Source organism: Setaria viridis, chromosome 5, assembly GCF_005286985.2.
Source record: "Setaria viridis chromosome 5, Setaria_viridis_v4.0, whole genome shotgun sequence".
Lineage (NCBI taxonomy): Eukaryota > Viridiplantae > Streptophyta > Magnoliopsida > Poales > Poaceae > Setaria > Setaria viridis.
In genome coordinates this window covers 13,698,995-13,713,052 of record NC_048267.2, presented here as the reverse complement: position 1 = coordinate 13,713,052, position 14,058 = coordinate 13,698,995, and the positions used below count along the sequence as shown (strand labels likewise).

The 14,058-nt window shown below is 48.3% G+C and overlaps 2 protein-coding genes across 3 annotated transcripts; one reads left to right on the top strand and one right to left on the bottom strand.

The window, feature by feature from the left end:
- The first annotated feature begins 325 nt into the window (after nucleotides 1-325).
- LOC117854436 (uncharacterized) lies at nucleotides 326-4,744 on the top strand. 2 transcript variants are annotated; one of them, XM_034736622.2, is made up of 6 exons: nucleotides 326-647; nucleotides 1,747-2,128; nucleotides 2,655-2,851; nucleotides 2,942-3,083; nucleotides 4,129-4,285; nucleotides 4,372-4,744. In XM_034736622.2, the coding sequence occupies exons 1-6, from the start codon at nucleotides 565-567 to the stop codon at nucleotides 4,395-4,397; spliced, it is 987 nt and encodes a 328-aa protein (XP_034592513.1). In that variant the 5' UTR covers nucleotides 326-564; the 3' UTR covers nucleotides 4,398-4,744. The 2 variants fall into 2 exon arrangements, with proteins under 2 accessions (XP_034592513.1, XP_034592514.1); XM_034736623.2 differs by lacking the exon at nucleotides 326-647 and adding an exon at nucleotides 654-1,171.
- Nucleotides 4,745-9,819: 5,075 nt separating this feature from the next.
- Nucleotides 9,820-13,035, bottom strand: LOC117858440 (polygalacturonase At1g48100). Its single transcript, XM_034741510.2, has 6 exons — nucleotides 11,483-13,035; nucleotides 11,193-11,360; nucleotides 11,050-11,094; nucleotides 10,749-10,956; nucleotides 10,586-10,667; nucleotides 9,820-10,504 (listed from the first exon to the last, which is right to left on the bottom strand). The coding sequence occupies exons 1-6, from the start codon at nucleotides 12,704-12,706 to the stop codon at nucleotides 9,982-9,984; spliced, it is 2,250 nt and encodes a 749-aa protein (XP_034597401.1). The 5' UTR covers nucleotides 12,707-13,035; the 3' UTR covers nucleotides 9,820-9,981.
- Between the last annotated feature and the right edge of the window lie 1,023 nt (nucleotides 13,036-14,058).

Here is a 14,058-nt window from a genome sequence, read left to right as displayed (position 1 = left end):
ACAACAGAAAAACAAAAGAAAGTCGCCCACCAACCTTTTTTTGACCCACGGAGGCGAGGCGGACAGCAAGGCTCATGGGCGCCTGACACGTGCCCCCGCCGAGGCGCGCTGGCAGCCTCGACACCACCCCCGGCTCCCCGCGAGCAGGAAATCGAGAAACACCCCCACCACACGCTCCACCCGGCCCCACCTCGGCCCGCGGCCGGCCCCGGCCCCGCAGGTCAGGGAGGCGAGCTCGGCCGAATGGAGTCGGGCAGCGGCGCTCCCGGCGGGTGCCGACCCGAACCTGACCGTGCTGGAAACTTCCAAACCCCTAATGACTCGAGCACCCAAACAAAACTCGCTCCCCTCCTCCTCCCTCCTTCCTCCGCCGCGGCGCCGGTGCCCTGCCTTGTTTTCCCCGTGCGCATATTCGCTCGCCCGCATCGGCGGCCGACATCGCTTGGGGAGCGCACCAGAAACGCGCACGGCAGCGAGGAAGGCCAACCACCTCATCTCCTCTACTTACATTCCTCTCGCGGAGCCCCGTCTCCTGTGTGTAGGCGCGTGGTGGTGATAGTACTCATGGCGGCGGCGGCGGCGGCGGATACCTCGGAGGCGTCCGCGGCGGGGCTCGCGCTCGCGGAGGCCAACATCAACTGGGAGAGGTACGCGCCGGAGACCCCTTGTCCGGTTACAGAGTTGAAATTTAAGAGGAATCTTTTTGTTCCTATCCTAGCGTGCGGGGCAGATGTTCAGATGTTCTCATCTTCGGCACGCGGCACGGGGGTAGGATGAGAAATGGGGAACCGGTGCGGGTTGGTTCGAGGAGCCTGATTCACGGGCGCATTGGATCTTTTACCCCCCTAGCCTTTTTGTGTGTTTATTTTGGTTGGGGGCGAGGGGGAGGATCACGAGATAGTTGCGGTGGATTTGGACGGGGAACCGAAATTAGCTTTTCCAGTAACCTGCAAGCTTTGTTCAGATACAGTTAACAAGTAGAGATGATTTGCCGTCAGCTTCCCCTGTGCGGAATGGCTGCTAATAGTTCAGGATAGTGATTCTACTCAGCGTTACGAAAAATTTAAGGGAAAGCTAAATCTCACCCGAGTGAAATAGAGCCCCTCCTCACCCAAATTTTTCTTCACCCCCATCCCCCTTTCTTCTCCAACTCCGGCGAGATTCCAGCGAGGTTAGGGTTTCGGGGTTAGGGGTTCAGGGGTTGCCGGGGTGGGGCTGCTCACCGCCGGCCTTAGAGGGATTCCTACAATAGCTTGTATATGTTTTCAATTGTGTCCTACATGCATATTGATTAGCATGGGGATATTTGCTGGGGCTCACTGCACATTACTAAGCATGGCGCTAAGAAAACAAAAATGCATCCATAAACTCTAGTTCATCTACACCCGTTAGGTGTTACTGAATTTCTACACATATAATCCTGATCACTTTGTTTTCTGTACAGCACGCGAATACACATATCTTGCACGTGTGCTGTACATGTACAGACTTTTGTAGGAATTATTGTTATGTAGAAGTTCATATACCTAATGGGTGTATCTGATTGTTGGTTTATGAATTTCATGTGCCTTAAGAAAATTATAATTTTTCACAGTGCTTGGTTCTTTCTTTGTTTTTTTTGTTTCATATGTGATGTTAGGGTCAGTGATTTATATTGAAAAAAACAATAATCAGTTCTATAAAGGAACTATCCTTGTTCACATAATCTTGGAACTCACATAGCTTTCTTTTTGTATGACACTGAAGGTTGGACAAGACAAGGTTTCATGTGATTGGAGCTATCCTGTTTACAGCCCAGCAAGGTGCTCTGCACCCAACAGCTGTTGTGAAGACTAGGATGCAGGTTGCCGAAGGAGGGCTTGCACACATGTCTGGATTTGCTGTTTTTAGGAGGATACTGAGAAGTGATGGCATCCCTGGTGTTTTCAGAGGCTTTGGCACCTCTGCAGTTGGAGCTCTACCTGGGCGAGTATTAGCTCTAACATCACTGGAGGTCTCCAAACAAATGACATTTAAATACTCAGAACGTTTCGATATGTCAGAGGCATCAAGAATTGCTGTAGCAAATGGCGTGGCAGGCCTAGTGTCGAGTATCTGTTCAAGTGCGTATTTTGTGCCTCTAGACGTGGTGAGTATTCTTTCTTACTAGCTCCATATGCTCATAAGTCGACCTGATGTACTTGGTGGCTGGTGCCTTTGAATCAAATAACTAACATCACTGTTAACATGTTTTTTGTATGCAAACATTATTTACTTCCAAAAGAAGGAAGCACAACAACGTAAATCTGATCAAAGTTGCAATCAACACAGAAACTCAGTTGATTGAGACCTTGCCTTTGAGTGGGCAATATTTCTCTAGTGAAGCTGTGCATGTTACAATTGCTTGAACCCCTATGAATTGTTAATGTTTTCTCTCCAGGCAGCTTTAAGGTTTAATGTTTGTCCATTTAGATCAAGTTCTATTGGGCGGTACTATAGTTTGTCCAATTAGATCCGTTCTATGATACAGTATTGTAGTTCACCCATTGAGATCCGTTCTATTAGACAGTATTATAGTTTCTCTCTACAAGCATATGTAACAGTATTTTTCTGCATGGTATCCTTATTTTGCTATCTAATTTACATAATGCTCTTTCATATCTCTGAACTTTCAGATTTGCCAAAGGCTCATGGTTCAAGGATTGCCAGGGATGGCAACATATAGAGGCCCATTTGATGTGATAAATAAGGTTGTCAGAATGGAAGGGATCCGGGGGCTTTACCGAGGTTTTGGAATCACAATGTTGACCCAGTCACCAGCTTCTGCCCTTTGGTGGAGTGCATATGGTGGTGCTCAGCACGCTATCTGGAGGTGCGATTGTTTTATCTAACATTTATTGTTCCTCGAATCCGCAAATGGATTAGTGACATGGTTGATTGATATCCTTGCAATCTTAAATAGGAGCTTGGGTTATGGAAATGACTCGCAAACAAAACCATCTGAGTCAGAACTTGTTGCTGTCCAAGCGACAGCAGGAACAATTGCTGGTGCTTGCTCATCAATTATCACCACGCCAGTAGATACCATCAAGACACGGCTTCAGGTTAGTTTTTATTTGTTCTTCTGAACAAGTGGTTATGTATCTTTGCGGAGTGTACTTTTCTTTTCTGTGACATTCATCATGTTTTCTTTTGATAGCATGTTATTTTCTGGTGTTTTGAACCTAGCATCCCAACTGTTTGTAATCTTCTTTATTAGACTAGTTTTTTGAACTAGGAGGTTGATTCATTTTCTGAGTGTCAGAAGATCACAGGGGTTTCCTAGCCGTGGTTCTTCCTGATAATTTCTCAGTCACATATCATAGAAGGTAGCAAAATTATGCTTGCAACCCCTTTTTAGTAGACATGATTGTGCAACAGAGGATGAAGGTCTGTGGACCTAGGGCCTGGTTGGCATAAGATAGATCCATTGTTGTATTTCCTGCCTCGTGAAATATGGGTAGCTTTAACATACAGTATCACAACTATATCTTTTAGCACCTAAATTTTGGACGGAGAAGGACAAAATCTCTGCTATTCTAGGTAGCTTGTGTGATTGTGTTTTTAGCTCTTGACCTGAGTGAATTCGATCGTGTTTTTAGCTTATTGTTCCTCTGTCCAGGCAACTGCCACAGTTTTGCTACCGTGCTCCTATACATCAATATGACATTACAAGTCTGGCACTGCAACATTTTAGTTGTTGCCTGTGCTAGCGGATGATGTCTACAGTACTGAGATGTTCATATCATACCTTAGGTATGCAGATTGTCTTTGAGTTGGATTTTTGAAGTAGCACCTTTGCTATGGTAGGATGTGTACCTGAAACTTAATATTTTTTGACCGAAGTCAGCAGGGGAAGCCCCTACCTATTTTTTGTATAATTTTTTTATTCCAAACCCGTTTAATTCAACTCCGACGGGGAGTTGAACCTGGGCCTGCTTGGTGCTGCTCAGGTGCTCTAACCACTAAGCTAGAGGCCCTTTTGCCCTGAAACTTAATATTGTTGCACCTACCTAACTATTGTCCTAGAAGAAACTGTTTTCCATGATGCTTATGAGAATTGCAATACTAATTGCATCATCGGGTGCTAATAGCTGCATGCGATTTCAGGTTATGGACAATTATAGTGGCAGGCCATCTGTTATGAAAACTACCAGGCTCCTGCTAGACGAGGATGGCTGGAGGGGGTTTTATAGAGGTTTTGGACCTAGGTTTCTTAACATGTCTCTCTGGGGCACATCAATGATCGTGACATATGAGCTCATAAGTAAGGCAGTTTTTCAGGAAAAAATCATTACCAATAGATATTGAGTCTAAAGTTTTATTAACTCTCTTCATATTCCAAATCTGCAGAGAGGCTCTCGGTGAAGTCCGAATAATTCTTCTTTACTTCTTTCCCAACTGAGGTGGTTAGTTCAAGATCACCCAACTGAGGTGGTTAGTTCAAGATCATCGTTATCAATACAGGCTATATAGTGTGTTTGCTGCACGGAAACTGTCGGCGAGTATTATGATAGAGTAGGATGCAGATTTACCACTTATAGTTGCATAACATGCTTCTGTATGAGACTTGCGATATGTATATATCTGTGCTAAAGGCCCTCTTTTCAGGATGTTGTAGCCGGCTCTAGGGTGTAATCGAAACAGCCTACAGCCCATAGGCTTTTTCTGGCTAATGGGGCACCTTATGGCTGTACATGTTAATGATTCAGCAAAATTTTGGCAACGAATTTAGCATCATTTTCGTTGAATGACGAGTTCTCCAGTCGTCGGTGTCATGCTGCTTACATCCTACTTGGAATCAACCAAGGCTGTTCGTTATTTCTTGTTTGTGTATTTTATCGTGTCTGCGCTTGGGTGACGGTCTCAGTTAAGCAAAAGGCTTGTGTGCGCATTATACATCCATCGCCTGTCTAGGAGCGGTGGCAGCGAGCTATGGTGCGCCCGAGGTGGCAGCTGGATAACTGATCCAGTTTTTTCTTAGTTTGCTTTCAGATTCATAATGTTTTCCAAAAGGGAGTATTGAAGGAAAGATCCAAATTTAAATCCTGTCATAAAACTAAAAATGAATTGGTACTTATGCTTTCTTTGTTTTCGTATTGCATTGGAAATGAGATTCTTAGCTTCCATAATGGGCATGTATCTTGTCTTGTTAGCTAAACGTGCATTTGTATTATACTATCCTCGCTCTGTTTTTTCTATTTATAAAGTACATATTAAGATTCAAACTTTGCAATCTTTTGACTAATAATTTTTATTTTTATAATTTAAACTCTATATGGTTGGATTCGTAATCAAATATACTCTACAATGATTATAAGTTTAGAATCATAAATAATATAATATATGATAAATGAATGGTCAAAGTGTTATTTGAAAGACCGTGTCAAGCATATTATACCTTATAAACATAGATGGAGGGAGTACTAAAATGAGGATGGTGTTTGTGACATGTATTTATAAACATAGATGGAGGGAGTACTAAAATGAGGATGGTGTTTGTGACATGTATTTGCTATACATCTAGTTCACCTGTCAATCAGGATAGGCATTTTTGGTCTCTGCATTTTTCTATTAACTAAAACAGTTACGTGTCAGATTGTCATATTCTTCTGATTTTCTGACGATTACATGTCAAACATGATAGATACTCTCTAATCCCAGTCCCTTTTTTTTTGAAAATAGTGGCACTGCATACAGCTTATATTCATATATTAGCCTTCATATAGTAGAAAATATCTATTGAGGCGAAACTGTAGCCTCACACCTGAATGCCTACCTATATGGCTATATGCATCTTCTTGTTGAGATAATTATCAAGGCTGAAATGTACACAGTTCATTGTATTACTGACTGCATCAAGTAGCTTTTTCCTATTATTCCCACAGCAACGCAAAAGTGAGCCCCGACCCTTCAAACATCTCCCCTAGAATCGCATCCAAACGTTCTCCTATCTCAGGTGTCATGTGGTTCATCCAGTCCCCTGCCACCCATTTCCTGAAACAGGAGTCATGTTCGCATGTGGTTCATCCAGAACTTCATCGAAAAATTCGGCAATTCCAGAACTGCCCGGTTACCACCCTTTTTATGAAATTTAATTAGATTCATTCAATTTCAAATTTTGAAATAGGCCCGTAGGCTTGTTCTGTGCTTCTGGCTAATGGGGCTCCTTATGGCTGGACCTGTATAATGGTTCAGCAAAATTTTGGCAATGAAATTAGCATCCTTTTCGTTCAATGACGAGTTCTCCAGTTGTCGGTGTCCTGCTGCTTGCACCCTACTTGGAATCTACCAAGATTGTTCGTTATTTGTGTATCTTACTTATTCTGGTGTTCTGTACTTGAATGACAGAATCAGATCAGAAGAGGGTATTTTCAGGGGCGGTTGAAACGAAATTTACATGGCTGGCGCACTACCTGCTCCTACTTTTTGTAGCTACAAATAGCTATTTGCTGGAGCGGGCAAGGTACCTGCTCCTGCAAACCATTTTCAGGGACGGGTGACGGGATGACCCGTCCCTAGTAACCGATTAAAAAACAAGAAAAGAGAAAAGAGAAAAAAGAAAAAAAAGAAATCACAGCCAGGCCGCCGCTGGTGCTAGAGCTAGCCAGCCGTGCCGCCTGCGCTGCTGGGGCCGAGCTGGCCGCCCGCACCGTCGTTGCCGCTGGTGCCGTGCCGGCCATCCCCGCCACTGGGGCCACACCGGCCGTCCCCGCCAGCCTCGCCACAAGGCCCGAGCCGGCCACCCACATAGTCCCAACCGTTGAGGTTGCGTTGGTCATTCCCGTTGCTCGGAACGGAGCCGATTGCGCCTGCTGCTAGGGTCGAATCCAGGATACAGGGGCGCGCTGGTCAGCCTTGCCACTTGGGGGCCGCTCCACCACGGGGCGACGTTGTCCCTGCCACTGGGGGCACGCTCAGCCACCCCGGCCACACCCGCCGCTAGGGTCAGATTCGGACGTCGGGGCGGCGCCGGCCACCCGCACCACTAGGGGGCGCTTCGCCGAGGCCGAGCCTGCACCCTCGCGCCCCCAAGCATCCCTTGCTCCTCCTCGGCCAGGCATCGTCGTCCACACAGAACACGTCCTTGACTGACCTCGTGGTGGGTGCAGCAGCGGGGACGCGCCGATCTTGACACTCGTTATTAACACACTTTTACCCCTGCTTATCTTCAATAATGACACAAACTTAATACCTAAACTATTGATCGTACCTAATAAACCGGTTATTTTCACATGTGCAATATATTTTGGAGGATATTCTGCTTTCACTGGACCTAAAGGAGAATTTTTGGATAAACCTAAAACAAGCAACGAACCAGACGAAGACGAAGGCCAACGGGATCAGGAAGGGCCTAGGCCGATCGGCCTATAGGGGCCTAGGGCGATCGGCCCAGGGTCCCCTGGTCCCCTCTCGAGCTAGTTTTTGGCAAGCAATCATCCAAGATGACTTAAGGGCTAAGTCTGCAAAGATATAACAATGATCGGTTTAGGATCAAAGAGGATCAAGCTGAGATTAAGTTATCAAAGATCAATCTCGTTCCGAAGTTATCGACATGCCAGTCCCACATGCAAGTGAAAAGAAGACTCCAAAGCACCTGAGAAGACTTAGGAATAAAGCAGGACGCGAGCAGGCAAAAGGAAGGTACAGGCCGATCGGCCTAGGGGATCCCTTCGTCCCCTCGCCTTCCAATTTTCACTACGCTCTCTCCAGACTATAAATACCCTAAAAATCCACTGAGCTCGATATTCAAGATAACGTACTCGACGTGAAGCAGCAGAGAAGCAGAAGGAGCTTGAGGGATACCACTTCGGAGAGCCGAGGGCCGTGCAGTTTTTGAGGGATTAGCGTAGCTAAGTCTCTGCTGCAGAAGGAGCTTGAGGGACACCACTTCGGAGAGCCAAGGGCCGTGCAGTTGTCGAGGGATTAGCGTAGCTAAGTCTCTGCCGGCATGATCACCCTGCAAGGAAGATCCACACCGGAGTTCTGGAGCTAGGAGTCATCAAGATCAAGGTAGGATTCCGGTGGTGATCTTGTGATGTCTCATTCATGGTGAAGTAATAAATATACTCTTGTTCTTAGAAATCTAAGTATCTTCTTATATAGTTTTATACTCTTTCAGATTTGGTTGCTTTTCAATCTCTGATTGATGTTAGATTGCTTAGGATGTTCTTGTGGTCGTGGTGATCGGATTTGCATGCCTGATCTACCGATGAGTATAACATGTTCTTTTGATCGTGCCCTTAATCTACCTGCGCTGATAGAGAGGATCGTGATGGGATCTTTCTTGTGTAAGGTGGGGGTTTTCGGGAGCCAGACCAGAGGTGTAGATTTAAAGATGCTTTTTACTAAGATCATATCTGTGTTGCTTTGCTAACCATGCTCAGAATTACAACATATGCATAGTATAGGTTGCTCTAGATTGGTTATCTCTGCTCTATATGTTATCTGTCTGTACATGTTTAGTAGATTGGATCTGAATCACCCATCAACACCAAGTTCATACTAACAATGCTAGTTAAAATAGATTTTGTACTATAAGTTCCACGGATGGATAAACCTTGGGGGAGTACTCTGAGGGAAGAGCTACAACTGATCCATGCGCTTGCGGTTCACAAATTAGCGTGCTAACGGCCGTTAACAGCTGGCCACCCGCGCCAAGGGGGGCCGCTCCACTAGGGCCGGGCACGACTGTGCCGGTTGCCTTCCCCTCTGCCTGCCTATGGGAGAGAGATAATTGAGAGGGAAAGAGAAAGAGGAATGGACGGTGGAGAGTGGAGGATTGAGGATAAGTCTGGTACGTGGTGAGAAGAGTCAGCCAACGGGAGGGTTCCGTTTTGGAGGTGTGGATCGCTGATGTGGATGTACGCTTGTTCCTTTTATGTATTTATAATGATTTTTTGGACCACCAAATGATCTCAAATAAAAAGTTGTAAACTATAAAGTTTTAGATCTTGTTAAGCACTACCACTTTGATATAGAGCTTGTTTATATCCGAGCTCGTTTAAAAAATTTAAAATTCAAGATTTCAAAATTAGAGAGTTTAGAATGATATTTTGAGCTACTAAACGATTTTAAATGAAAAAGTTGTCAACGATAAAATTTTAGATCTAATATAAATCTACAACTTTGATATAAAGTTTGTATTCATCTGAGATTTTATGAAAAAATTATAAATTTATCGAAGTCATTTGAAACTTCAAATGATTTAGATTTTAAAACTAGAGAACTTATAATGGTATTTTGAAGTATTAAGCAATCTTAAATGGAAAATTTTTGAACTACAAAATTTTAGATCTTGTCGTGCTATACATTTTTTATATAAAGTTTGTCTTCATCCGAGATCATGTGAAAAAGTTTTGATTTTATTTTCACGAGACCATTTCTAGGGCGGGTCATATCATCACCTGTCCCTAGAAATCATTTTCAGGAGCGGGTGATGCCATCACCTACCCCTGCCCCTAGAAATGGTTCCCATTTCCAGAGACTGGTGATGGGGTGACCCGCCCTGAAAATGGTGGAGGCGGATCGGTTACTATAGTAGCCCACTTCTTTTATAGGAACGGGTAGCAATTTCGTCGCTCCTAGAAAATAACGGAGCAACCCTGCAAATCGTTTTTTATAGTGTGAGGGAGTGAATCCATTGCAACTCAAATTTCAGTAGTTGTGCACAAGGAGTGAAGTGAGAACTGCAAGAAGCGATCCATCGGACTAGAGCCATGGCCCATGGGCGTCCACAGGTCTGTCAACGTTGCACGGTAGTTTCTCAAGTCTCCAAAGGATCATTCTTCGCCCTTCATGTATGTCAAAATTGTGGTTCTCATCTGCATCCATCTTGAGAATACAGAGCATGCCAATCGAGGAATGATCACATTGTTTACGTATTTCGATTTGTCATGTATAGAATATCAAGTGTCAGGTAGGAAAGGAAAAAAATGTTAGAGAATAGAAAACCATGTCGTCTCAGCAACTCGTGAGCTGATCTTGGAGAGACTCCGGGCGGCCTTCCTGCAAGCAGTACACCGGCGGCAGCGTGAGCGTCTCCATCAACCCGTATGCGTTCCAGCAGTAGGGGTCCGCAAGCCGCGCCCCCGCGCCGGCGCCGGCGCCGCTGCCGGCCGGCAGCAGCTCGACGCCGGACATGGTGATGCCCGTGCATGCGACGGCGTCGCTGCACGCGAGGCGGATGGGCGCGCCGCCCCGCGGGTTGTACGTGCCCCGGATGTCCCGGTACGCGACGCCGGCGACACGCACCGCGGAGGTCTGGTTGGCGCACCCGCTGCCGAGGCAGTAGTATTGGTCGATGACGATGCAGTTCTTGACGTTCTGCACCCGCACGCCAGCGAACTCGACGCCGGAGACGGCGCCGGCGCCGCCCTGCCACGTCTTGATCCGGAGGCCGTTGTCGGAGTCGAGGATCCGCGCGTTCCGGACCGTGACGTTGGACACGCAGGCGCGCGTGTTGTGTACGCCCAGGCTGCCGATGCTGCGAGGACCAAGAGCCAGCTGCCACGTCACTAGAAACGCCACCACCGACGGCCAAAGAGGAACAACGACGAGCAGTTACCTTATGCCATGGCCGTGGCCGCACGTTATGTTCTCGATGTGGACGTCGGAGCAGCCGGCGCCGATGGAGACGCAGTCGTCACCTGCGGCGATAGGTAATCGAACTCAAGTCAGAGGTCGTCACCATCAATTTGGCAAATAGGATCCTGCTTCACTGTATATACCGTTGTAGATCCTGGAGTTGATGATCTGGACGGCCGTGGTGTTCTCGACGTGGACGCCGTCGGTGTTGGGGCTGAACGCCGGCGAGCTGACGAAAAGGCCGTCGACGAGCACCCCCACGCAGTCGTCGAACTTGAGGTGGAACTGCGGGCTGTTCTCGATCCGCAGGCCGCTCACCGTCACGCCGTTGCTCAGGAAGAATCGTATCAGCTGCGAGATACACACGAACAGAGTGAGGCCAGGGAATTCGACAAAAAGAAAGAGCGAAATCCAAGTCCACGTGGTCGTTTTTGGCGAGCTTACCGCAGGGCTGTCACATGGTCCGGGCAGCGTCGATCCGTTGGGGCCCTGAACCACGAACACAGACACGAATAATGACACGTCACACATGCTTGCTTCTCGAGGTGACAGACCACGCGGGAAAAGCGCGAGCCACGTATACGTACCCGGTGAGGTTTGCACGGGAGGTCCCACCACTCCTCGCCGTTGCCCTCGATGGTGCCCTTCCCCGCCAGCGTCATGCCGTCGGCCTTGTAGAAGACTATCCACTGCCTCCGGCTGTCCGTCGCTGGCCAGCTCGCCGGCCCGTCCGGCGGCATTAGCACGCCATCGATCTGCAGCGGCGGCATTTATTGATTAAAAATGGGGAATCGTTTACTGAATGAAGAAGGAAGGGTGAAACTAGGCCGGGTTGGCTTCATGCTATTTTCCCATTAAAAATGGTAACTGAGTTTACCTGGAAGATGAGCCCGGACTTGCATGGCCCGGCGAAGATGGTGGAGGTGATGGTGAACACGCCGTCCGGTGGTACCAGCAGTGTGGCCGTCGTGGAGGCGTTGGAGGAGCACGCCGCCTTCCATGCCGCGCGGAACGCGCGCGTGTCGTCGCTCGAGCCGTTGCCCGACGCGCCGAACGCCCTCACGTCGAACACGTTGGCGCAGGCTGACGAGCTGTTCTTGGCAGGAGGCGGCGGCGGCGGAATTGGCTTTGACATGGCTGGAGGGAACGCCGGTGGCTTCGCTGGCACCGTAGAGGCTGCTGGCGGATTTGCCGGGGAAGGGCGCGGCGACTGGGCCGGCGACAGCGACGGCGTCGGTGGCTTGGCCGGGGCGAGTCGCGGTGTCTGTGCAGGAGCTCTCTTTGATGGCTTGGCCGGAGGATGTGCCGGTGGACTCGCCGGGGAGAACGGTGGTGGCCGGGCTGGAGATGGCATTGGTGGCCTGGCCGGGGCTAGTCTCGGTGGCTGGGCCAGTGGTGCCTTAGCCGGAGTGCAGGGTGTCGGCTTGGCATGCGACGGTGGCAATGACGGTGGCTTGGAGGGAAAGAACGTAGGCGCCGGGGCCTTTCTGGGAGAGGGCGACGGTGGCCTTGCTGGTGATAACGACGACGGTGGTTTAGCATGAGAACGAGATGGTGCTTTGGCTGGCGAAGGCGACGGTGGCTTGGCCAAGGAGAAATTAGGTGGCTTGGCCGGCGGCAACGACGGCGGCTTGGCATGAGAATGAGTCGGCGCCTTAGCCCGCTCTGCTGACGGGGGTTTTGCTGAGGAGAATGCCGGCGGTGGCTTGGCTGGAGCAGGCGCCGGTGCTACTGAAGGAGGAGGACGCGATGGCGAGTAGCACCGCTTGTGGCGTCGAGGGCGAGGCACCGGCGCGTCGTCGCCAGCATCCGGAGGCAGACTCGGAGGCTCGGCCGGAGAATCGCCGTCGACGCCGGGAGGAAGCGCGGCCGGGGGCACGGAGATGTGGCTGCTGTTCTCCGACGCGCGGTGGCGCCTGTGGTGCCTCCGGTGCTTACGGTGGTAGTGCAGCGCTCGGCTCGCGTCCGCGGCGACAGGAAGGCACAACACTGAGAGGAGCACCAATATGGAAATGAGCACCGTCGTCACCAATGGCGGCACCGGACGACGCCACTGCGGTCGCGTGCTTGTCACCAGCGGTCTCGTCGACGGCGACGGCATTGCAAATAATGGCAGCGTATATCAGGTAGTAGGGCTCTAACCTCTGAGCTTTTTGGCTAAGCTATGGTACGGTGCTTGGTTGAGGGAAAAGATCGATCGAAGACGCTATATATACTTGAGCTGCAGTAGGGTGTACAGTACACGGACCAGTGTACTTGGATATGGTCTTTAGCACGTATGTGAGGTGAGAACTTCAGGTTGCAATGATGGAACCAATCATGTGAAATAGCAGCAGCTCCGATCGATCCGGCCTCCAGCTGATTCCAAGGCCTTTTGCAGGGTTCCGGCTCCTCTAAAATGAGAATGAGAAGAGCTGGAGTAGCTACTTTTTTTCTCTTTAGCTTCTCCATATAAAACGGCTCCGATTTCTTAGTACTCCATGAGTGGAGCTATATTTTTTTACCAAACTGTTTGGTAGGGCTTCAGGTGAAGCCGCAGGAGAAGTCGGAGCTGGAGATGGCGGGAATCTCTCTCCTCGACGTGACGTGGAAAGCAAGATGGCGTTAGGTGTGGTAGCGGTAGAAGTTAGAGAAAGGTTTAGGGTCTGCTGAAAAGATGGCCTCATCGTTCCCGGTCGCATTCTTTGCTGTGGCTTTAGCATCGCAAGTGGATTGCTACACGCCCATTTGTGCACCAAACGAAGGACATGCTAGATGCTATAGTAGCTTTGCCTGCTACGAGCTACAGCTCGAATCTTACCATATATGAATATATATCTAGTGCCAACCTGCTGTTTAAAGCCTCGGTGAACGGTTAATTTCGTCTGTATATATGATATGAATACCTTATGATTGTTAGCTTGGATTATGTCACTTCACATGAGTCTCAAAATCTCAAGCATCACTGTATTCTTTTGACTCACCGCGACTGTCGCATCGAAACGAATGGCTTGGTAGCGATTAGTTTACTGCTGCCAAGAAATTCAGTGCACGGGTATACGCTCAAAGGAAGCTTCTAGTTCTTCACGAGATGGCCATACGGTGGGGACAAATATGCGCTCTGAATTCCCTCAAGAATTTAGATACTAGATTCGTTAGATGAAGAAGAATATAAGAAATTGGTTGCAAATTCCAATGAGTTCGTCTCTTCTACTTCATTTTGCTTCAAATTTATTTGTAATCATGTCGACATCTAATAATTCTTCCTCTACGTTTTTGTGGTTCTTCTATTTTTTGGTTTGCAAATACTGAATCGAAACACCTGCAGGTAGGTTTATTCTTGCTAGTAGTACTGTAGTTCTTTTTTGTTGATAACAATAATAAACATGCAGAGCAGGAAACCCCAAGGAAAAGGATAGGGCCGGTGCAGCCTATGTGCATGCATGTGAGGATCTAGCAATACATGCCCCCGTG